Below are 25,095 nucleotides of genomic sequence, written 5' to 3'. Positions count from 1 at the left end.
CCCAATTGACTTAGATTTTATATGGTGTAAGCCCTTATAGTTCGTATTTTTCATAAAGTACTGTACAGACTACATCATAGGATGATCTAAACCGTCCATATGATGGAACACAACTTAAATAGGTTGTGCCCCAAAAATCATTTCCATAGGATGATCCTAGCCCTCCGATCTATAGAGGTTTCCATAATATATAATATCCAATTCCTCCATATATCATAGGGCTAGGATCATCCTATGGAAATGATTTTTTGGGCACAACCTATTCACGTTATGGCCCATCACATGAACAATTTGTATCATCCTATTTTAGTGTGGGAATAAAAACAACAAAAAAAGAAAAAAACCGGGTGACCCACGGGTCCACCCGGCCCATACGGGTGGGGTCCGGGTTCACCAAACAGTGACCCGTAAAATTCCTGGTCATTGAGACCCGGACCCATACGGATTGGGTGAAACCCGGCCCGGCCCACCCGTTGGCCAGGTCTATCCTTGGTAGACTATTTTATATTCTTTACAAGTAAAAAAATAAAAATAAAATCAAACACAAGTACTCTGGTCAGAAAATTATGACCTCACAGGATTTGCAAAAGTCACTCCAATTCGACGACTCTACTCGCAAAGTGTAAAACTGGATGACTCTTCTTTTCCGCGTCAAATACAACAACTGAACAGAAAAAGATGAGGAAAGAGTATTAGAATAAAAAAAAAGGGCACTAATAAATCCGAATCAGATTTTCCTTTTCCCTCTCTTCCCCACCGCTACTCCCTTGTAAGCGGCGGGAAAGAAGAAGAAGAAAACAGTGGTGTATCTATCAATAGATGGAACCTCCATTTCTCTTCACTCCCGCAAAGCGTCCTTTTGAAATGCTTCCATCAGACCAAACAAACCTTCAACCCCTAAATGGAGAATCAAAACGTCGCCCTAAAAACCCTCCTCTTCCCCCAATCATAATCCCTCCTGGACACGTGGCCTTCCGTCTCCTCTGCCACGTGTCCAAAATCGGCGGCGTCATCGGAAAATCCGGCTCCGTCGTTCAGCTTGTCCGGCAAGAGACCGGCGCCAAGATCCGCGTTGAGGAGCCCGTTTACGGTTGTGATGAACGAGTTATCCTTATTGTTGCTTCTGAAAACCCTAAAAGGACGATTTCTGTAAATTCCGGCGATGTTTCCGGTACCGGGGAGGAATATCGGCAGGAGGTGTCTCCGGCTCAGGATGCGCTTTTTAGGGTTTTTGAGAGGGTTTTGGTTATGGATTCTGAGGTGGAGGGAGGTTCAGTTATGGGGGAGGGTTTTGTTTCTTGTAGATTGTTGGCGGAGGCTGGACAGGTTGGATCGGTGATGGGGAAAGGAGGGAAGATGATTGAGAAGATTAGGAAAGAGACTGGTGCGAAAATTAGGGTTTTGCCTTCGGAGCAGCTCCCGGCCTGTGCGTTGCCGACTGATGAAGTGGTACAGGTGAGTTAAGGGTTTTGGAATTTATGTTATTTATGTTATCTTAGTTGATTGGTTTAGTTTTTTTGGATGCTTATTGGGGAAGTTTAGGGTTGGTTTTATTAATTTATGGACTGGATTGGGTGAACTTGTTTTAACTATGAAAGTATTGCATTTGGAGAATATGCTATATTATTGTGTACATTGGGATAGGGAACTTCCTTGTATGGTTAGTTACAGGGGTTGGATTCCTGTTGTTTGTAGAATTTGGGTTCTCTTGTGTTGGCCTCCATGGTCGATGGAAATGCTATGTTTGTTTATGGGTGTCCTTCCAATGCTTGATGTGAGTAGATGGCAATGGATTTGTTACGCAGTAGACAAGAATCTTAAACAATAGGCCCTGTGTTAGGTCGGTTTAGTTCTTTACGCGTTGGCACTAGAATTTGGTACCAATTCATTTGAGGGCCTAGGGCCTAGGGAAGAAATTGTGCCATTTTTTTTTTTTTTTGAATGGTGAGAAATATTATTAGATGAAAATAAGAGGAGAAGAACCCCGACGACCGAAACGGTAAGGAGAGAGAGAGAGAGAGAGAGAGAGAGAGAGAGAGAGAGAGAGAGAGAGAGAGAGAGGAAGGAAATCGAAATATCGAATATCTGTAAGCCTTCCTAGCAACACCAGTCCTGGCTAGGTATGAGAAATGGACTGAGAATTTGGCTTTTCTTGAAGAAATTTTAGATTGCTTCAGTCACCTCTTCCACAATTAGGTACTGGAAACGCTCATAGAAGTTTCTGTTAAAGCCTTCTGTACCTGGGCTCTTGTTGCCATCAGTACTCTTGATTGCTTCCTTCTTCTTTTTTTTGAATGGTGAGAAATATTATTAGATGAAAATAAGAGGAGAAGAACCCCGACGACCGAAACGGTAAGGAGAGAGAGAGAGAGAGAGAGAGAGAGAGAGAGAGAGAGAGAGAGAGAGAGAGAGAGAGAGAGAGAGAGAGTACAAAAAACCCTCAAGAGGGAAGGAAATCAAAATATCGAATTTCTGTAAGCCTTCCTAGCAACACCAGACCTGGCTAGGTATGAGAAATGGACCGAGAAGTTGGCTTTTCTTGAAGAAATTTTAGGTTGCTTCAGTCACCTCTTCCACAATTAGGTACCGGAAAAGCTCATAGAAGTTTCTGTTAAAGCCGTCTGGACCTGGGCTCTTGTTGCCATGTACTCTTGATTGCTTCCTTTTTTTTTGAAGGGTACAAAATAATTATCAACTCTTGAATGCTTCCTCTATCTCTTCTTTGGTGATTGGGGTGGTGAGCTTGGTAGCCTCTTCCTGGTTTAGAAGTCTGATGGGATCGGGAACACTTTTGTAAATTTCCGGAGAATGGGAGTTAGGGATGGATTTGAAGTGATTCACAAGAATACTCTCAACCTCGGATGGATTGGTGGTAACTCCCCATTTTCATTTGTAAGGCCAATTATGCTGTTCTGATTTCTTCGGATATTGATAGCAGCAGCGTGGAAGAAGTGGGAGTTTGAGTCTCCTTGATTTAGCCAATAAATTCTTGATTTTTGGCGGGCAAGGGATTCTTGACAGGCTGTTTTGAAGTATTCCTCCTTGATGCTGCTTTCTTGTTGCCTGAGAATTTCGTTGGCTGGCTCGTTTGCAATTTTAGCTTGGATTTCCTCCAGCTCTCTTCTAACGATGGGCAATCTGATATCAATCCTACTGAAAACATCTTTGTTCCAAGTTTTTATGTTTTGCTTCACAATCTTCAGTTTCTGAGTAATACTTTTGTAGACCAGGCTCTCTCTACGATCTCATATAAGGATACATCTTCTAGCCAGGCATTTAGGAAACGGAGGGGTTTGGGATTGTGGGCAGCAATGTCCAAGGGATGGATAATTAGAGGGGAGTGATCAAAGATTCCAGGGTAATTGTACATGACATGGGAGTTTGGGAATCTCTGCAGCCAGTCTTCATTTACTAGAGCTCTGTCTAGTCTTCTTAGTTTGATATTCGCAGAACTAGAGCTGTTTGACCAAGATACCTTGGTTTAGTATTAACACCTGCGATTGTCTTAAAAAATGAAACTTCCATCTTGCAAGTTGGTGTATCTTGTGTAAAATGGAAAAAGAGTCCATTGACCACATCCTTCTGCATTGATAATTTGCGCAAAAGAGAGAGGGAGCCATATTAAGAAGTTTTGGAATGGTTTGCGTTTTTCATAGGTCCATCGTAAAGACCATCCTGCATTGAAAAAGCGGCTCCTTTGGAGAAATGGTACACTCGTTTTGGAGTCTCACTCCCTTGACAATCACGTGGCACCTAGGGCCGGCAATTTCACCCGAAAAAGCGGGGATCCGCCCCGCCCCGCCCCGTTTGGGGAGGGGATTCCCCGATTTGAAAGGGGAAGGGGAAGGGGAAGGGGAATATAAAAATTCCCCGGTGCGGGGAGGGGAAGGGGAAGGGGATGGAGTTGTCCTCGCCCCACCCCGCCCCGCCCCGCTACGCCCCGCTAATCAATGCCATTTTTTTGTAAATTTTTAAGTGTTTTTTTTTAAGGAAAACTACTAGAAACTCTGTGGATCGGCTACAAGATTCCCCCAAACATAAACTTAGCTTGTCTTTTCCTTTTAATTAGCTTCTGAGAGCATTTTGGGAGCTATAATAACCTTTTCACAGATGTTGAAATAATAAAGACAAGCTGAGAGCCTGAGACGCTGAGTGTATGCAATTATCAAAAAATCGTAGTGCCAACAGAATTTTAGGGTTGGATTGCAGGTTTTAATTTTCAACAAGAAAAATTTAGCTACTAGAAATTTGTTTCATGTCAGCACTAGACTGAATTGCAGTTAAAGAAATAAGTCATTTGTTGATTTTGTTCTCTTCTCCATTCTCATTTCTCATGCTCATCTGGGGGTTAACATGCTATACAGAATGAACTAATGAACATTATTTTGCGTGTGTGAGCGCCCACTTATGGACTTTTAAAGTTCATTGTGACTACTGAAATAGTTACTTTTTGCACATTGGCTGCCTGTTAATGAAGGTAATCCTGGTGCTCATTTCCTATTTATCATTCCATAATTTATGCAGAAAATTGCTGAAAGATGAGGTCCTGTTGTTATTTATGTTTGTTGTCTCATCCATGCATTTCTGATTTTGTCCATCTGTTTGTTGATCACATGAATAGAATCATAGCATTCATCACAATATTGTCTGTAATGGACGTAGAAGAAAGAAGCTCTGTTTGCTGGTTTGGTTGGGTTCCAAAGAGGGGGCGGGGCGGGGATTTTGTCCCCGAAGGATGCGGGGAGGGGAAGGGGAAGGGGAGGGGGAAAATTCCCCGCAGAGGGGAAGGGGAAGGGGACCCCAACATCCGGCCCCGACCCGCCCCGTTGCCACCCCTAGTGGCACCTATGAAAAGAAACTCTAGGATTTTTTTTTTTGAGACGGTAAAAGAAACTCTAGGATCTTTGAAGATAATGTAAGTCAGGAGGGACGAATCATATTGGACAATTAAACTGGCATAATCTCCTGGGCAAGAAGCAAAACCCTTATACTTGCTTAAAGTACGAGAGACATAATAAGGAATTGGAGAACGGTGATCTTTGAGAAAAGCTCGAAAAAGATTATCGCTCCAAGATGAAATCCCCTCTAGCATGTCGGTTAAATTTAAACTTTGGTGGCTGTTCAAAAGAGATTCCGGATCGTGTGGGGATTGGGGTACTATTTAGAGACCCCGAAGGTCACATCATTCAATCTTCTTTGGTCCAGTTGGATTGTGTGGATCTAATGAAGCGGAAGCTCGAGCTCTCTTATGGGGATTGAGATGGTTCGTGAAGTCTATGGATGCCCCTCGTATCATAGAAATAGATTCTTCAAATGCCTTAGCATGGGCAATGAACAAGGCCCCGAGTCCTTGGCAGCTTGCCGACATAATATTGGAGATTCGAGATTTATGCTCGAGCATTCAACCGGTATTTAGTCACATGAAGCAGTTGGCAAACTCTCTAGCATACAAATTGGTAAACGAGGGCTTAGAAAAGGAGGCAATCGTGTTCTCGAGCCCTATAACGGGATGGGTGGTTTTGCATATGCTGTAATTGGGCCGCAGCAGGGCTATGTTTTCTGTTAAGCCCAAGGGTTCAACCTTGGCAATCTTCTAAGTGATGTTTTGATGATTCCAAACACAAGTTGATCAGTTAAGTTAGTTGTACAAATAAGCTTTGTGTTTATCAGAAGATCTCTTCAAAGCCAATGTCAAGGAGCATGGATCAAAGGCACTGGACCAAAATGGAAGATCAATGGAGCCAAAGGAAAGAGATAGAGATCCATGAAGATGAGGAAGACTTGAAGAAGAAGACCCAAGTTGAAAATCTTAGTCAAGGTTTAAGTATTAGATTGTATAATCTATTCCCTCTCATAGTAATCACTTAGAAGCACTCAAAGTCTTAAAATAAGTTAATTTGATTAAAGAAATCAAGTGGATCACAGTCCGAATGCCAAAGAGAGCTTTAAATGTAAAAAGAACCAAATTAACACTTGCTTGGTTGATTAAAGGCCATTATCTTATGGATAATGGCTCCAGGGAATTTTCAAATAATTTTAAATTTTTTTTAATTAGAAAGTAGACTCTCTTAGTTTCCGGAATGCACAAGAATGCCGAAATCGGATAATAAACGAGGGATACCTTGTCCCCCCTTCCCCGGGTTGCCTAATTGGGCCACGCATCCTAACATTTACACTGGTTGTACTTGTTTGTGGGACACCTTGTCCTCACCCATGTATGCTGGATTTTAGTTTCTAATAAAATATCGTTACTGAAAAAAATCCGAGGTGATACGGGCCCATGGAGGCTTCCCATGTACATCGATGAAGTCATGGATTTATCTATAGATATCCAATGTTTCAAAACTTGGACCACGAGAACTCGGCCAAGGTAAAAGGGAGTTGACTCAGGTAAGTGAATTATTGGCGTGGTCTATTTTTCATTAACTTGGGTGACTCAAAGGAGTTATGGTTTACTTGGTAGTGTGGAACTCGGACTCGGATAGGAACCCGTCTGAGGTCTTACACCTAAAACTCTGGAAAAAACTACTCTAGAAACCATGATGTTGTTTTTTTTTTTTGAATGGTAATATGATAATATGATATATTAAAGAAGACTGAGGGAGTCCCCCTTACAGAACCATAAGAGAAATAAAAACAACAAAAACTAGGAGATGAAATTAAGGAGGGAGAAAATCATAAAGAGTGAGAACTTGATTTGACACTCCATCTCTTGCTAACTTGTCAGCCACCTCATTAGCCGATCTTCTCACGTGCTGAAAGGTTAGCGACAATTCTTTGATGAGGTCCTTAATCTCATCAAAATACTGAAGAAAACGCCACGGGGGTTCCCGAGAGCCCCTGAGCCATCTTATAACATTCAACAAGTCCCCCTCCACCACACATCTACCTGAGCGCCCCCTTAACAAACTTAAAAAGCCTTGATGCACTGCCCTGACCTCTGCCTCATTCGAATCAGCCCTACCGATGGGCCCCGAAAAAGCCTGGAGGACCACACCGTTACTATCTCTTAAAACACCCCCAATCCCAGCTGGTCCAGGGTTCCCCATACTGGAGCCATCGAAGTTGAATTTGACGATTCCGGCAGAAGGGGGGCTCCATTTGGGGGTTAAAACAGGCCTGATTTCCTGACTCTCACAGACCACTCTCCACCCTTCCCACAGGTCGAAAGCCGACACAAATCTGAATAACGGGAGTGCCCTTGCCCAAGATATAATCAGAGTAATGACCTGAATAAATAGTAAATGATGAGATTTAGCTTTCCCTACAAAAACTCGGGAGTTCCTTTCTTTCCAGATGACCCATAAGAATGCCATGAGTGTCAGCCACCACAAACTCTTGCCTTTTCTGCTCCATGGTATACATTTCCATCTGTCAATCAAATCTTGCAAGCAGGAGGGGAACACCCAATTGATGCCGAATCTTACTAGAATCCTCCCCCAGACCTCCCTAGCTACTCGACAATGAATGAAAAGATGATCCACCGTCTCCCCAGATTCAAGGCACATAGAACAGTGATCTATAATCAGCATATGCCTCTTTCGCAAGAAATCCACTGTTTGGATCCTATTTCTTATGGCGGACCATCCGAAGAAGCAAACTCGAGGGGGCGCCGCAGATTTCCACACCTTTGCTGCCAAAGCACTGCCCTCAACAGACACCATACTGTTGTAAAATGACTTTACCGAGAATCTGCCTGAAGAAGAGTTTACCCACAACCTTCTGTCATCTCTCGAGCCACTGACATAAGTCTCAGCAAGAATCTGAAATAAGTTGTTCACCGATGGCAGCTCGCGATCAAAAAAGTTCCGACGAAAAAGAGGCTGCCATATGACTTTACCATCATAGCACTCGAAACAGTCTTGGACAGAAACAAACTTATCTGCTGCTACTAAAAACAGATCCGGGAAAAGAATTTGAAGCGGAGCAGACGAACACCACCACATTGACCAAAAAGAAATCCGTGCACCGGAGTACACCTGAAATCGAATTCCACGTTGAAAGGGCGGGGATAGGCGGAGGATATCCCGCCATATCGTCACCCCAGGATTAAGAAAATTATTTAGGGAAGTCCACTCACCTGGTGCAACACCATATTTATCGGAGATTACTCTGGTCCATAATCTTGCGTTGTCTTCGCCGAACCTCCATAACCATTTACCCATCAACGCTTGGTTTAACTGCCTGATCCTTCGAATGCCTAGACCACCTCCTTGAATTGGCATGCAAACCTCTTTCCAGCTGACTAGTGCCATGACCCGATGTTGATCTGAACCACCACACAGAAATCTTCGCTGAAGCTGTTCTATACGTTTCACAACAGACTCCGGGCATTTGAATAAAGATAGTTGATATATTGGAATATTAGCCAAGGCCGCTTTAATCAAGGTTAACCGACCACCTTAAGATAACAAATTCCGCTTCCATGTATCAAGCCTTTTCTCTATTCTTGCCACAATGGGATCCCATGCACTTTTACGTGGGCGCCCTACTCCCAGGGGCAATCCCAGGTAGGACGCCGGCAAGGACTCTAGAGAGCAACCCATAATATTGGCTAAGGTAGAAGCTTCTTCCTCGTTTAGATTCAGAGCATAGATTCGGGATTTAGAGAAATTGGAGCGAAGACCTGTGACCAGTTCATAGCACCTTAAAATGGCCTTCAGATTAAGAATCTCTGAGGCCAAGGAAGAGCTAAATAGGAGGGTATCGTCCGCAAATTGCAAATGGGAAACCTGCAACCCAGAAGCACGGCAGGAGACCCCTGAAATCAGCCCCTCCGCTTGACCTTTCTTCAACAGCACACTAAGAGCTTCCGCTATAATAACAAAGAGAAAAGGCGAGAGAGGGTCCCCTTGACGCAAGCCTCGAGACGATTTAAAGAAACCCTGTGCAGAGCCATTAATCAAAATTGAAAAGTATGGTGAAGATAAGCATCTCCTGATCCACCCTCGCCATTTCTCCCCAAATCCCATTCTGTGAAGGAAAAAGTCCAAACATTGCCAATCGACTCTATCGTATGCTTTTTCCATATCCAGCTTACAGATAATACCTGGCTCCCCTGACTTCGCCATCCAATCTACCATTTCGTTTGCCACCATCGAACAATCTATAATTTGTCTTTGAGCAACAAAAGCACTTTGGTTCTCTGAAATAATAGAAGGGAGTACCCTTTTGAGACGGTCCGCCAATACTTTAGCCAAAACCTTATATAAGCATCCTACCAAGCTAATGGGTCGAAAGTCAAAAGTTTGCACGGCTCCTTTCACTTTGGGAATGAGAGCCAAGAATGTTGCGCCAGTTCCACGATCCAACTCCAACCCCTCATAAAAAGCTTGAAAGAAGCCCATTAAATTGCCCTTAACATACTCCCAACAATCCTGAAAGAAAGCAAGGCAAAAACCGTCCGGCCCCGGAGCTTTGTCTCGATTCAGCGAAAATACCCCTCTCTCCACCTCTTCGACCATAAAGGGTGCTTCCAAGCCTGAGATGTTGGAATCATCAAGAGTGTTAAACACCACCTCATCCAATCTAAGCCGGATAATATCTTCCACTGAATATAACTTTCGGTAATACGCGATAATTTCCGACGTAATCGCCATTTTGCTCCCAGATAGGGATCCTTGCACTTCTAAGACCTCGATCCTGTTGTTCCGACGCCGTGCACTAGCCATATTATGAAAGTAAGCATTATTTTTATCTCCATGCTTTAGCCAAGTAATGCGGGACTTCTGCCTCCAAGAAATTTCCTCCTGAAGTAGGCTCCCATTATGTTCCTCCTTAAGTTTGCCCAGCTCAATTAAATCGACCTCTGAAGCTAACCTTTCCTCATCAGCCAAAGATAATACCCGAATCCGCGCTTGAATCCATATTTGATGCTCCCGAAGTGCCTCTTGACGGTTGGAATTCCATTCTTTGAGCTTTTTTTTTCACAAACCTGAGTTTTGCCCCTATGATCCAATCAGCTGCACCTTCCACTTTATGGGATTCCCACCATCCACCCATCTGCTCAATCATATTTGGAATATGTAGCCAGCCTATCTGAAATCTAAAAGGCGATGGACCCCATGACTCTAGTCTTGGATCCAACAGAAGCGGGCAATGATCAGAGACAGAGTGTACAAGTGCCTTTTGACACACCTCCGGGAAAATGGACAGCCACCCACCACAAAATAAAAAAACGATCAATCCGACTTTTCCGAGAGTTTCTAGACCAAGAGAATTTAGCCCCCAAGAGCGGAATATCAACAAGTCATTTGTAGCTATGAATTCTGAAAAAGCAAGCATATTTGGGGCGATTCTGGTACACCCACTTCTTTCTTCGACTCGTCTGATTTCGTTAAAGTCTCCCCCTAAACACCACGGATTGGCCCATTTGTTCCTAATCAAGATAAGTTCTTCCCACAACTGATGTTTCAACGAGTTAAGATTAGGACCATAAATGCCGGAAAAAGTGATTACTTCCTTTGTATCCACTTTCAGAAGAACGATTGAGACTGAAAAGTGTCCAACCCAAGAATCTTGAATATCCCATTTCGATTGATCCCACATGACTAATATACCTCCAGCTGCTCCCTCAGCTGCCATAGAAAGCCACTCCCAATTGGTATTGCCACCAAGATTGTTGATTAGTACCCTGTTCGCCACCCCCATTTTTGTTTCTTGTAGACAGACTAGATTCGGCTTATACCGCTTCACTAAATCTTTAACCTGTGCCTTTTTTTCCAAAGACCCCAAACCGTTAATATTCCATGATAGGATCAGCATTTACGACCTAACATTCCCATTGCGCTTCCCCTAGTACACTTCCTGCTGTGAAGTCTCGACATACGATCACCTTTCTTGGAGGCAGAAGAATTGTCATAATTCACATCCGTTTTCAGCTTGGATAACTCCCGCAACAGTTTTTTAACTCCTTCCACACTCGAAGGATCAGAAGAGAATCTGAGATCCATTTCCCGAAGCTCCGCAACCCTGAACATAGACCGTAGATGCTCCTCAGGACCGGAATAGGTTAACCCCAAAACTTTACTGGTAGAAAGGATATGGTTGACGAAAATGTCCAGAATTTCGGATTTGGGTGAAACCCAAGAGATAGGGCTTATATCCTCTTCCACCCTTAAGACTACCGCTAAACAATCATTCACAGGTCCTTCAGTTGAGCCCGAGCCGCCTCCAGTATCCTCCTCCTCCACCGGAACCTTTCTTTTTTCAGAGGGAAATATAGCAGACATCGGTTGGGCCAGATTTAGATTAATAGGGCTTTGCGTGGAAGAAACCACCCTACCTTTGCTAAGGCATGGATCTGTGACTAAGGACGACCTCTGATTTAGCTCGTCGCAGATGGGAAATTCTCTGTATGACGAAAGGGCGAAAGTGAGGGAATCCAATCCTTCCCCTAATTGGGGGAGGACCGCTAGACTGTCTTCACGAAGGATCTCAACAGAGGATACACCATCAAAAGCCTCATATAAGTTAACCGCTAGCCGAGAATATGCTGCCTCACTCCTCTCCTCACAAAGCAGAGGACAGCCTTGCTCCAAAGGCGGTACCTCCACTAAATCCAAAGAATAACTTAAACAAGAAGGAGATGGGCCTTTGTCACTTCCCTCCAAGCCCACGGCAAGGGTCTCGACTCTATTAAAAGAGTTAAAAGGCGAGAGCCCAACTTGAAATACTTCTGCTAGGCCCACCACCGATTGGTGTGCTGTAGAGGCCCGAGTCTTTATCCTAAACGGATCCAACGGTTGGGGGGAAACAATTTGAATTAAGGGTGAGATAATAATCTGGGAATTTGAACCAAGAACACCTGTTCTCTGCCGCCTGCATGCGATATCTCCATCTAACACGTCGCCCTGACATGGAAAAATAGCGAGACTTGGTGACTTCTCCCCTCCCGTAGGCTGAAACCTACTACTCCCATCTTGTGCCACGTGTATGGATTGATGACTATAAGTCGGCGCCTTCAGACTACTCATTATTACTGATCTGCTAACCTGCGCCTTCGTCTTCTCCGTCCACTTGCTGCCGGAGATACATAAATTTCCCGACCGAGATTTTGAAAGACCGTCTGAGGGTAGAACATTGCTGTCAATCAACTTCGGATTTTTGAAGGCCTTCACCCAATATACTATTTCATCCACGTAAACCGGAAGTGAAAAAGCATCTGGGGAAGTAGATGCAGTCATAAAGAAAATTGAAGCTTCCTCATACCCTTCTCCTTCATCGCATGATCTATCTGTGGCCAGCACCCTACCGATACGACACCCTATTTTCCGGAAATTAACCCCCGTCCATGCATGTGAAGGAAGCCCTACAATATTCCACCAGGCAGTCGTAAAGTTGCCGGAAAATTTGTCCTGCCAGGCGCGTATCTCTGCAAAGGGATTATCAGTGGCATTATCCCATCGGAGTCTGAAATCAATGAAGGAGGCATCCGGAGACGATATTATAGCCACCTCCCCTTTGGATAGCTGAAATATCTCAAACTCGGCCGTGGTTCCCGAGACGTCCTTCAACCACTGTTGGAGCTTCGAGGAGTCTTGCAGTGACCCGGTGCGAAGTTTACCCCAAAAAGCTCTTTGAGTGTCAAACCGTGATCCCAACTCAATAGATTCAGCCCAGATTTCCTCCGGACACGGAGAGGAATGTGACTGCACCTTCGGACTCTCTTCAGTTACTACCTGATGCTGCTGAACCCCTTCGAGCTCTGTCTGATGCTTCTGATAACTCCCCACCCCCCGCTGGTTCATAAAAGTCATTGAGGGCTGCTTTTTCTCATCTCTTGATAAGCTAGGCTGGAAATTACGAACACCAACTGGGAGGTTAATGTCGAAACCCGACCACACCTTCCGGCATCTGTAACACTCCGATCTTCTGCGGAAGTTCACGAATCGGCATTTGGAACACCGCCAATCCCCCAGATTTCTAGCTTTTCGGGTATCTAAAACCCGTTGTAACCTCTCTTCCCGGCGACTCTTCTTAAGAAGCCATCTACCACCTGAAGATCCCCCTCCGACATAATTCCTAGCACTAAGGACCGATTGAAGGGGACAACCAATCTCCTCCACGCGACTAGAGCGCATAATCTTTGTGTACTCCTCCATCTAACCCCCCGAAGGAGCCCTGAAAACACCCCAAGAACACAATGTGCAGACCCCTTGATCCTTCACTTGCCGGATATGAGCCCGAAATAGATGAGGAATTCGAAATGGACGACCACCATGATGTTGTTATTTGATGTTTAAATCACAATTTTCTTTAATGTATATTTTTTATGGGGCAAGCCGACCCCAACTAGTTTGGGACAAAGGCTTAGTTGAGTTGAGGTATATTTTTTATGGGGCAGTATTTATGGAAATGCTCAGTGCAATTATACCATTCAAAAAAAAAAAAAAAGCTCCATGCAAATATGTCTTGATGATCTCTCACCATTTGTTTGCTAGATAAATTGGAGGCATCATCAACTAAGAGTATTAGAATGATCAATGACACAATTTGATATGGATTTCTGCCAAAGCTCCGCCTGTGACTACTTCACGTCCAGTTTACACCTGGTTGTTGGGCTACATTATGCTGTGTAATGTTATTGCTGGAATATAATTAGGGGGCTGATATCAGCGTGACCAACTGACCATGTTTTGATATTGTGACGAACCCACCTTGTTTTACATGTTTTAACTAGCTGTCAAAGGCAAATTCAATTCCCAAAAAGCTCACAGTGGCCAATCTGAAAAGTGTAAAAAAGTAAGTCGTCCCATTATCAAAACATGGTCGCGCGGATATTAGTAGCCTATGATTATTACATGTTATTTATTTGCTTTAGAAGCGTTTTCTTGTAGGTATTTTTTAGAAGCATTTTTTATAGTGTTAACTATGTCTTTGTCCTTGTATTCACATAATAGATTAGGAATTCTGTAAATGGCAGAATGCATATGATGTTAGTCAACTAGATTGGCGACACAAGCTCGTGCATTAAGCAGGGTAAGCCCTCTACTCACTAATTATTACTTTGAGTCTAAGGTAGAGGATCAAGGGTTTAATAGAGTGACATTGGCTAAGCTGCCCCAGGTTATTCTGAGGCATGTGATACTGAAATGTTGAGGTGCTATTTGAGATGTAAGACACTTCTAAGATTAATTAGGACGTTTAACATGATGATGCAACAAGGTTGTTTATGCATCCAAGTGCTCATGTATTATTTTCTGGAATCCTTTTGTCAACTTGTGCTCAATTGATCTTTGGTCAATTTTTGGCAGATAATGGGAGATGTTTTGGCTGTAAAAAAGGCGCTTATTTCTGTTTCTCGCTGTCTACAAGACAGTCCACCAGTGGACAAACCACAGGCTATGGTAAAGAGACCTGTTGGGACAGTTCCTCATGGAACCTTTCCTGATGCACTTGGGGAGCATCTCTTGCATAGAGGTTCTTTGCTGCCACCGACCCCAGGCAGCTCTTTCGATTCTTTTGCAAGAAGTCATCCTTTGCCAAGCCCTGTTGAAAGGGTGTCCACATTTGACCAAAAGAAACCACATCAAGAAGTTGCTTTCAGACTGCTGTGTTCCAATGATAAGGTCGGGGGTGTAATTGGCAAGGGAGGAACTATCGTCAGAGCGCTACAGATTGAAACCGGTGCTTCTATAAGTGTTGGAGGTTCGGTAACTGGGTCAGAGGAGCGTGTCATTACTGTGTCTGCTTTGGAGGTTTGTGTTGATAGTTGCTACCTATATTTGTGCAATATAAAACTTTTTACACATTTGAAATTCTTATGGACTTGCTATAGGTCATGAATGTATGTGCTTATTGCTTTTATTATATTTATTGTTCTGGTTTTGTATCTTTTATTGTGCAGAACCCAGAAACACGATTCTCCCCGGCACAAAATGCTGTTATCCGCGTTTTTGTTAGGTCTGTTGAGGCAGGCTTGGAAAAGGGGCTAGGAATGGGCTCAGATAAGGGAACACCTGTTTTTTGCAGGCTTTTGGTGGCATCAAACCAAGTTGGGTGCTTGATGGGTAAAGGAGGTGCAATAATTTCTGAAATAAGGAAGGTATCTGGTACTGGCATTCGCATATTAGGAGGTGATCAGGTTCCAAAATGTGCTTCTGAGAATGATGAAGTGGTACAGGTGGGATGGGGTCTTTATCCTTTACTATACATGTGACGGAGTGATTTAAAAAAGTTACTAAATAATATTAGTCTTGATTCCAACACATCGAGGCAGCTTCTTGATGGATGGTTAAAAAATCCAGTCTTTAAAACTAATGATGTAATTTTAACTAATTAATTTTGGACTTTGCCATTCTTTTCAATTTCCATGTGGTGCATATAGATTTATTTTTTTTCTAATTCCTTTAATGATGAAGGTAAATTTTTACCCATTAATATCGGTGGTGCCTGTTTTAGGTTAGACATAATTTATGTGGCAAACTTCTGGCAAGATTTGGTAAATCATGAGCATTTTTGACATTTCTGAAACAATCAGGACTTTTATTGCAATTGTAATTTGTTGCCACCAGCATTAGTTTTTTCTCAGGCACAGTTGATTCTTTTTTTTTCTTTAATTTCATTGGCAGCAGATTTTTTGAAAGCATCATCTATAATGGGAAATGATTGGTTTTACAGATTAATGGAGAATTTGGAAATGTTCAAGATGCTTTATTTCGTATTACTTCTAGACTGCGAGATAGCATTATACCCACCAAAATGCTGAATGGTGCTGGAGCTGGGATATACCCACAGTCAACCATTCCAGAGACAGCTTCGTATGGAAGAGTCAGGGAACATAGCTCTCCAGAGCTATACCCGTCACTTGGTCTCTCTCACAATCTTGACCGTCAAGCTACTCTAGCACACAGTATGGATCATCTTGGGCTTTCACACAACATTGATTGTCCTTCATCCCCAAGATTATGGCCATCACAGGTAAATTTTTCTGTTCTTTGTTCCTTTCTATGCCGTCCTTGGAGTCATTATCCAACATGTAAACAGTGTTAAAGGCTGACTGCAACCTTACGTTTAAGAGGCTAATGCCTCCAACTCAGTTCTTATTGCAGGCTATAACTTGTAAATTCCCAAGTACACAGCTAACAATTGTAACAGGGAACTCCCTGTTTAAAGGTTTAGCGATTTATATTTTTATGTGCCCAGACTTCAGATCCTTCACAATTTCATTTTGGTTTTCACTTATCAGCCAATTCCGTCTCGCTTGACACAGGAGTCTTCATTTACGCTGTTAAGGGCATCACTTTGTGGGCCTTGTTAATTTTCAACTTATTTTTTAATCTTAACTAGAAGGACAACCCGTGCGATGCACGGGGCCACCAAAAAAGTAAATGGTTATTAAACGATCTGTTAAAACTGTTAAAAAACTGAAATGCCGTATAGAAGTCCCAATTTGCAAATTGGTTTTAAGGAAAGTAGAGAAATCTATTTTGAAATAAAAAATAATCGATTGAATGGATAAAAATTCCCAGCCCCGAAACCTGAAAAGCATGTCGAAATTTTAAAAGGGTAAGCAAACTTACAAATCAAGGAAGGTAACAATGAAAAGAATAAAAATGACCTACAAAATTATAAGTAATAAATTGAACCTTGTGCTAACCGTGCATTACAGATTTTATGCACTGAGAAAAAACCAATTTGCTTTCGCCGATACATGTGAGAGACAGAGAGAAATGCATGCATTAAGTGTAGAAAAGGAGCCCCGCAATGAAGGGAGATCACATTACCTGTGACCATCAAACCAAAATTACCATAACACTTGGTAGATATTTAAGTACAACAACATGCTCCCCCTTGCCGCATCATACTGAACATTTAGGATTGTAACATGACCCCCCTGCCCAGCTGTCGTCCTCTCCTTTAGCTAGTCTTTTTACATCATACTGAAACTCACTACACCAAACAGCTTTCTTGCACTACAAAAATGTTATAATAGTAACGTGCATGATAGTAAAGCTATATAATCCTTTGGTTTTGGAAAGTCTTTAAGAGGAAAAAGAATATCATTATTAAGGTCATTAATAATTTAATAAAAAAACTCATCTCTGAATTCAATATCATGTGGCCTCTGCTGGAGGAAAGAATATACGCAATTGCACATGCAATTGAAACCTGCAAAATGAAAAAAAAAAGAAATTTATAAAAAGAAAATGAAAAACAAAACAAAATGTAGAATGTTTCTAGCCAGAATCTCGAAACAAAACAGATCAACGGCGCACCAGGTTGGTGCAGAGATCAAGTGATGCAGGGAACTCCAAAGTAATTCACTATCTCTTCAAGATCCACCACTCTATCATCCTCTGCAATTAACAAACAAAAAAGAAAAAGAAAACATTCAAAATCCTCGAAAACGGGTTTTTTTATAAAAGAAAGAAGAAATCAAACCTCTTAAACGGCTGCTTCTGTCTTCATCTCAGAAGATATGTACCCGCCATGGTCTCTTCTTACTTTCTTGTTTGGGAAGGCATTGGCTTTAACGTTTAAGGGGAGAGGAAACGTTAAAATACAGGATAGAGATGAGATATGTGAGATATTAGTGAGATATTTTCATATTTTTTGTTCTTACTTAGGTGGTCACGTCGAGAAACAATGAGGAAAGACTTGATAGCTAGGAAAATAACAGAGAACATGACCTTGGATAGGATAGAGTGGAAGAAAATGATCCACGTAGAAGAACTCAACTAGAGCCGGGATTAGAGCAGGTAGATTCCTTTCACCTTCTTCATGAATTTTTTCTAAATGATTCATTTAGCCGACCCCAACTGGTTTGGGACAAAGGCTTTGTTGAGTTGAGTTGAGTTGAGGTGGTCACGTCGGATTGGAATGGGCGAAAATCGTGGCGGAAAATCTGGAAATAGTAAACTAAGTACCGTGGAAACGTAAAATAGTGGCAAAAAATAGTGGAATACTAGGTGGTATGGAAATGAAAGGACGTTGGGTATGATATGGTAACAATTTTCTTTAGAGTTTTTATATTGGGAGCTTTTAAAACGTAGAAAAGAATGGTAACCGAATCTGGAGAGGTAGTTTTGTAAGGAAATGGGATTCCTAGAATACCAAACGTATCTGCTTTTTAAGGAAAGCTAGAGAGGTAGTTTTTCAAGGAATTGGGATTCCTAAAATACCAAATGTATGTGTTTTTTTAAGGAACTTGGAGTAAATCCTAGAATACCAAACAACGTTCCTTTTTAGATAATACATGGGATTCTATCCGAGAATCCTGAGAAAGGAAACGGGGTATAGCTTTAAATAGAAGATTTCTATTCGAGAATCTTGTGAGGAAAGGAAACGGGGTATAGAAGGGGTGCCACGTGGCGCACCCACGTCGTCCAGGATTCTGTTTTACATATATATTATTAGATTTAAATGTGGGTATTGAATTATATTCTAGAGAAGGTGCAGGTGACCATCTCATTTTAACCTTAATTTAAATTTTGCTATTTGAATTGTCTTTGTGGAAGTCTTATAAGCAAGGGATGATTTTCTGGAACATTAAGATGGCTTCCTTCAATAAAATTTTCAGCACACCTATGATTTCTCTTTTGTTTTTCCCCATTAGAGGTGTTGGAAGAAGCAATCGTAAGGGTTTATTTAATGTTGGATTTGGTTGCAGACCTTTGGCATTGGGAATCCTAGGAGCGGTGCGGACATGGGAAGAGGATTGCCAACCCTGAGAGGTGGGATAGAACTCGGGAGGTGAGTTTCAAAACCCAGAGTACAAGTTGTGTTCAAGAACATGCAACTTTCTGCAAATAAGGAAAGAAAATGCTGATTTATAGAAGGAAATGGTCATTGTTATTCAGCTTGTTCTCTTTAAATGATTAAAATCTTATCACTAAAAGCGTGACTTCTATTCTTTCTTTTTTCCTCGTTCTACACCTGTCATTTTACTGGTTATTCATCGGCATGAAACACTAAAAAGTAGTTGCAAGGGTGGTTTGGTATTCTTATTTGTAATCGGGTTTGTGTTTTAAATTGTTCAAATATTTTGTGATTCATATATGGTTGCTCTGTGACATCTAGGAAATGCAATCGAGTTTACCGGTTAATTATTTCTCTGAAATCCATGGATTCACTGTCAAACTTCTATTCATTCTGCACCATTCAAAAGAACAAAAAAATGGAGAAGAAAACTTCTATTCGTTCTGAACTGCACCTTTGATTATGTTATGTTCCATTTCACACCTTTAGGTTTTAACAGTCAATGTTTTCCTATCTTATCTGTAGAGATTTCTCAACTCTTTCTTCTCATCTATATTGATTTTCTTTTGTGATAACAGTGGAAGCAAATCTGCCCTTGTGACAAATACAACAATGGAGATTGTAGTTCCTGAGCATGTTATTGGTTCAGTCTATGGAGAGCGTGGTAGTAACCTGACCCGAATCAGACAGGTATGTTTCGGGGATCTCCATAAAGTTAGTGGTATTTTCATTAGTACAAGTATTTTTCATGATGTTTTTTCCATCCAGAGTTTAGTTTATAAGAAATGCTAAAACAATGTCATTTTTGGGCCCCACGTATGCCGCGTAAAAGTGGTCGGATCCTTTAATCCGACCAGCAACCGTAGGTCCAGCCCATTCCTGTTGATCCCACGATGATCGGATGACTATTGAACCCTTTGATTTGTCAAGCATCGTTTAAAGCTTCCACCAAGGAAAGCTAGAAGAAAAGCGAGACTGTTGATTTTTTTAGTCCTTTATCTTACACATGGGGGTCTCTGTTTGGCATCGTCCCAGGTCCATTTGGGTCACCCCACGATGGTCGACAAGATCAATGGTCTTGATTAGATATACATGCCCCCATGTGGGACCCAAAAATTGATAGTAAGCATTGACTCTGACCGGACAGTGGCTGAGTGATATATTGATTCTTTTTCTTTGCATGTGCATAACTCAATTGCTACTGAAAGTCATATTTTATTTTCCTCCCCAAATGCCCTTGGTTTTTTGTGAATCATTTGACTTCATTAAAAATTTAAAATGCATTGGTTTTTAGAAAATTTTCTATATATAATCTTTTGTTTAATTTTAGACTGCAAACTGCACAAGAGGTATCTGAATTAAATGCCCGATTTAATTTACCCGTTTATGCAGTTCGTGCATATTCTGATAACTTACCATATATACAGTTCTTGCATATTCTGATAGCTTACCCGTATATACAATTAGTGCATATTATAATTTACCCCATTTTGCAATCACCCAATTTCTCATTTTGCTTCATCTGGGGTCAGATTTCTGGTGCAAAAGTAATGGTGCAAGATCCACGACCCGGCACGAGCGAGGGGATGGTCATCATATCTGGGACACCCGAGCAGACGCAGGCGGCACAAAGCCTTCTTCAAGCTTTCATTCTAAGCGCAAGGTAGCCAGAAACTTGTTCACGGCTGCGATGATACAATGATTCAATCTTCTTTTTTTAACTGCAATTGATTTAAAAGGGAAGAGGTTTTTGCGGGTTTGATCCAAACCTCATGTAAATTAGGGTTGCATATTGACAACCAAAGTTTTGAGCCTTTCAGGATTTTGTGCTAAATATACTGTTGGAAGCTTTGGTAAAGGCGGTAGCATCTAACATTTTTCCAGTAGAGCAAAGCTTAACATGTTGATATATGAGTGTTCTCTAACGATGGCATTGCTTTATCTAAACAATGATCTTTGAATTGATATAAAAATACTACTGATGTAGTAAAGAAAGCTTCTGGTTGGAAAAGGAGGTTTATCTTCATACAAGCTTATTATTACAATCACTAGTGTGCCCCAATAGGGTTCTTAGACAGTGGTTGCTGGAGGGGCCTGGGGGGTTGTTGCTGGAGGGGCCTTGAGGGTTATTTCCACATTGTCATGTACACCTTGGAGCAGTAGTTCTCCTTCATATGTGAGGAACTTTCTCTTCTTGGCAGCTCTCAGGGTTCCAACCAGTGCTTCAAATATGTTTGCACATCTGTCATCGTTGAATAGCACGCCGAACTTAACCTTCAAAAATCAATGAACAAAATCTCTTTGTTGGACAATTGGGAGTATCCGAATAAAATACAGGCATCTATTTAATATGAAAAATTGAAATTTTTTAAACGGGTGTCATTGGATCATCTCAGTGTTTCAAAATTCGAACTTATATGAGAGCTTGGCCATGGTAAAAGAGAGTCCACTCGTGAGTCAATGGTTGGGGTGGTCAATTTTTCGTCAACTAAGGATTTTTCATTGACTTGGGTTGGGGAAAATTCGGGCCAGGGCAAGAGCATGGCTTTTATTCTTTCAATTTAAATCAAATGATTTAGCTGATTCTCTTGGGGAAAAGGGGTAGATAGTCAGTGTGGTGACAAGCTTTTCCATGGTGTCTCTTTTTGCCCCAGTAAATTCCACTATTGCATCAAAAAAGATTAAAAAAAAAACAGTAGGAAAAAAAATCTGTCTGAGGATTTAAAAAAAAAAAAGAATAGGTGTCAGTGTTTTGAGTGACTTCTGAACAAGTAAATGCATCAATGAATTGGGTTTTAGCGGTTAATATAATCATCCAAATTCCAGTGATTAACATGTTAAAGAAATGAAGAACCATGAGCTAGATAAATAGAAATTGAGAGAGAAAGAAACCTTACGAGTCTAACAGCTGAAATGGAAATCATGTAAATTCCAGTAGCAGACAATATGAGAGTATATAAGATGAAGAAAAATAAAGAAATGGTGCTTTATCAGATTTCTAATGCAAGAATTGCAACGAGATCGTGAACCCATGAGTGAGATATTGATAATATTACAGTTGTGTTTTTACTGCCATTGGAGCTATGCAAAGCAAAATAGTTTTGGGCTGATCCGATCCACGAGTTCTATTGAAGAAAAATCAGACATCTGAATATTATTTCTTTTCTAGCTTCTAGAGGTTGAAGGAATAGAAGTGATGATGTTGTCAATTGAAGTTTAATCAGAAATAGTTACTGATAGTCTGGAAGGTGCTGTCCACATTCAGATGGTGCTAGTCTGTAAAATAAATTTAGTAGTTTGATAACTTTGAAGCAAACACTGGGGTGTAATCAACAGAGAGGTCCTTTAATGGCACATTCTACAGCCAGAGAGTTTTGATAGAGTTTGATCAGGGGAATGCATGAAAGAAATGCTCTCATTCCTGGATTTAGAGGCAAATGTTCTGGTCTTGTTGCATACCAAGTTTAGATCAGGGATATGGTGGACTGGATATATGAGCTCTGTCTTCAATATGCTCAGTTTAAAACGAAGTCTAACTCTCCACCAAGAATGCACAAAGAGGCCATGAATCTCATTCCACAAAGCAAATAAGGTATAGTTATTGATGAAGGAAATTGAGTTACTCTATGGGGTTCATATTGCATTTTTCAGTATGCAAGACGCTAGAGATTGGAAGACCTTCATATAGTTGGAGGATTCCCTCTGCTTCTGGTAAATCAACTTACGAGGCAACAACTACTCAAAGGATGGCATTTTCCCAGAGCAGTATCACAACAGGGTTCTGCATGCATTCTACATTTTCAAATAATCCCCAAAATTTATGCATCAAAGCAAGTGAAAAAAAATCACTTCATAGCTATTCGAGTCCACAAGCATTTTATTGTCTATTTTCAGTGATGAATATGTTTCGTATCTTTCTCCATTCATGTAATAATATGTCACTGTAGCTAAATCGTAGTTAATTGAAGTAGGAAAGGAAGTGGCTGTCAAAAACAAAAATTAATCTATTAAGACCTTTAGAAGTTTAAAAATCATGATACTCTTGAGTGAGAAAAGGTGCCCTAAGTAGAAGACGCCCCCATGTTAAATTTGTTGGTCAGTATAATAGCAAGATGCATGCAACAATATCCTGTATAAAGTTAATAAAATAATTCTGACTCAATATCATGGTTAGTTTTGTTGGTCGGTATCCTAGTAAGATGCAATAGCAAGATAAGATGATTATTTCTTGAATTGACTAATATAGCATTGGTTTCGCCCATGATGTTAGCAGCAAACAAGCACAAAAATATCATTTATGTAATGTAGGTTCTTTATGTGTTATGAGTGGAGCAGAAGTTTTAGGAGTTGATCTCAACAACACATTTCCTATTAGATGATTAGAAAATTGATATATTCGAATTTAGTTAGTAACAGAGACAATGTTAACCAAGAGGAGAAAAGTCAGTTAACCTTTTAAGAAAAGATCTTTAGTGTTTTTAAAAATTTTAAACCTTCCAGAAGCAACACTGATCATATAAACAATGGACACTAATGTAAACCACGCTTATCTAGTGGCTGTAATCCCAAGACAGCAACTATCTCAGGATAACATCAGAACTTTGGGGAGTGTCAAGGGTTTGCTCCCTATTGACGAGTGTTCGAATCCCGCCCCCGACTTACCTGATACCCGTGGTGAGTGGGTCGTTGCGTGTATCCGTAGGGACTAGTCCTACTCCCGAAGGGGGTGGGGACATCCTACGTCATCAAAAAAAAAAAACATCAGAACTTTGGGGAGAAATTTGAAAACAGAAGACGACAACTTGGACAAAACTTGGAGACTTTACCACTGTTTGAGTCAAGTTGATTTGTAGAGACAGTCTGGTTTCAAAATGTATTTAGAAAATAACGAAAAAAAATCATTATAACCCAAAGTTAGACTGACAGCTTCACAAACACTTGAATTAGGCAACCCACTGAACAGCAGCCAATCCAACACTATACACTTGCTAACTAAGACAAATCTATCAAACAAAGACCACACATAGATTTCAATCTCAAAAAACAACAAAATTACAAAGGCAACAACAAGGGGAAATACCACAATACTCCATCTTAGAGTTATCAGTTTTTATCAAATGTGTTCCAATTTAGCAGAACTCTATTGGTCTAATGAAAAAGGCATTACAAATTAAACATGTGTTGTCTGAGTCTTGGCAGAATCAAGTCACAATTGAATACTGAATTTTATATCCACAGAAATAACCCTGCAAGAACTCGCAAAAAAATAAAAAGAATCCAGTGACATGAGTATGATCCATAGAGAAGAGTTAAATTTCCAGATCAGATTCATTCTCAAACATACAAGAAAGAACTAGAATAAAAAACTGACATGAGAAATAAAAAGGTTTTCAATTTTCATGCCCAAATCTAAGTATGATCTATACCCCAATATGGGGGTTGTACTAACCAGCACAAGATTGTTTGGGAATCAAGATTTTGTTTCAAAATTTAGCTGACACTTCAAACACCAAATTCCCTCTGCAATTTAGCCTGAAGAGATCAACTTCTACGGTCAATGAAATGCCTGATCTAACAATGTAAGTTAAATGTAGATTAAGCAATAGATTTAGATTTCTCAGAACTGTTTGGATTAAATAAAACCATGACCAAATCTAGACTTCAAATCCTAACAACTCTATTAACAACTAATTGCTTGTTGCTACTCAAATGAGAATCGTGGTTATGAGATAAACTGAGATCAGAATTTTCACAACATGGGTTTTATGATTCATACTCAGATCAATAAAAAGAATTATTTGATGAATCAAGATCTGAATTTTCCACATGGATTTGATGATTAACCTATGATGCAGCCCTACTACTCATGACTAATTGCTAATTTCTAGTTGTGTCATGCTACCTGAGAAATCAAGATCTCAAAACACTATGTGATGGATCAAGAACTGAAATTTCCACGACATAAGTTTCATTGATTAATGTGAAAATACGCAAAAGGGTTTTTAGTGAGAAGGAAATCTGAATTCCCAGATCAGAAAACGAACTCCTACCCAGAAGAAAGAACAACATCAATATAAGAAAAAACAAAAAAAAAAGGTCGAGATTTCATGAGATTTGGAAATAGAGATACCTTGTAAGATCCGTCCTGTTGGAGCTGGCCCAATCGCTTAATTTCTTCCTTGAGTTTCTCTACTTCTTCTTCCACATTCATCGCCATTTCTCCCTCAAATTTCCTCCCTCTCTCTGTCTCTGTTTCTGGAAATGATTGGATGAAAATGGAGAAGAGAAGAAAAAGCCTTTATGGAGGGCCCATAAAGGCTCTTTTGTGAATGGACACGAGTGCGACCGCGCTTGTCTAAGCCAACTGGTTGCACCCGGTTACCGAATTTCACA

The 25,095-nt window shown here is 40.9% G+C and overlaps 2 protein-coding genes across 3 annotated transcripts; one reads left to right on the top strand and one right to left on the bottom strand.

Annotated features, from left to right (window-relative positions):
• The first annotated feature begins 659 nt into the window (after positions 1-659).
• Positions 660-20,621, top strand: LOC143876253 (KH domain-containing protein HEN4-like). Its single transcript, XM_077377989.1, has 7 exons — positions 660-1,455; positions 14,256-14,699; positions 14,849-15,124; positions 15,622-15,921; positions 18,614-18,696; positions 19,281-19,392; positions 20,235-20,621. Exons 1-7 carry the CDS (start codon positions 820-822, stop codon positions 20,367-20,369), a joined length of 1,986 nt encoding a protein of 661 aa, XP_077234104.1. The 5' UTR covers positions 660-819; the 3' UTR covers positions 20,370-20,621.
• A 42-nt stretch (positions 20,622-20,663) lies between these two features.
• Positions 20,664-24,996, bottom strand: LOC143876254 (costars family protein). Of its 2 annotated transcripts, XM_077377990.1 has the most exons (3): positions 24,833-24,993; positions 23,365-23,439; positions 20,664-20,976 (listed from the first exon to the last, which is right to left on the bottom strand). In XM_077377990.1, the coding sequence occupies exons 1-3, from the start codon at positions 24,917-24,919 to the stop codon at positions 20,773-20,775; spliced, it is 366 nt and encodes a 121-aa protein (XP_077234105.1). In that variant the 5' UTR covers positions 24,920-24,993; the 3' UTR covers positions 20,664-20,772. The 2 variants fall into 2 exon arrangements, with proteins under 2 accessions (XP_077234105.1, XP_077234106.1); XM_077377991.1 differs by lacking the exon at positions 23,365-23,439 and having other exon boundaries at positions 24,833-24,996.
• Positions 24,997-25,095: the final 99 nt, after the last annotated feature.

The sequence above is a fragment of the Tasmannia lanceolata genome, unplaced genomic scaffold (assembly GCF_043159265.1).
Source record: "Tasmannia lanceolata isolate RefF3 unplaced genomic scaffold, GAP_Taslan_0.1 ptg000004l, whole genome shotgun sequence".
Classification (NCBI taxonomy): Eukaryota; Viridiplantae; Streptophyta; class Magnoliopsida; order Canellales; family Winteraceae; genus Tasmannia; species Tasmannia lanceolata.
This window is presented reverse-complemented; position numbering and strand designations above follow the sequence as displayed.

Excerpts from the sequence above, each read along its gene's own strand:
- LOC143876254 (XM_077377990.1), bottom strand. The coding sequence starts at position 24,919 with ATGGCGATGAATGTGGAAGAAGAAGTAGAGAAACTCAAGGAAGAAATT. Across the intron at positions 23,440-24,832 it reads AACAGGACGGATCTTACAAG|GATGTCCCCACCCCCTTCGG; the intron begins GTATCTCTATTT and ends TTGATGACGTAG. Across the intron at positions 20,977-23,364 it reads CCACTCACCACGGGTATCAG|GTTAAGTTCGGCGTGCTATT; the intron begins GTAAGTCGGGGG and ends TGATTTTTGAAG.
- LOC143876253 (XM_077377989.1), top strand. The coding sequence starts at position 820 with ATGGAACCTCCATTTCTCTTCACTCCCGCAAAGCGTCCTTTTGAAATG. Across the intron at positions 15,922-18,613 it reads CAAGATTATGGCCATCACAG|ACCTTTGGCATTGGGAATCC; the intron begins GTAAATTTTTCT and ends ATTTGGTTGCAG. Across the intron at positions 19,393-20,234 it reads ACCTGACCCGAATCAGACAG|ATTTCTGGTGCAAAAGTAAT; the intron begins GTATGTTTCGGG and ends ATCTGGGGTCAG.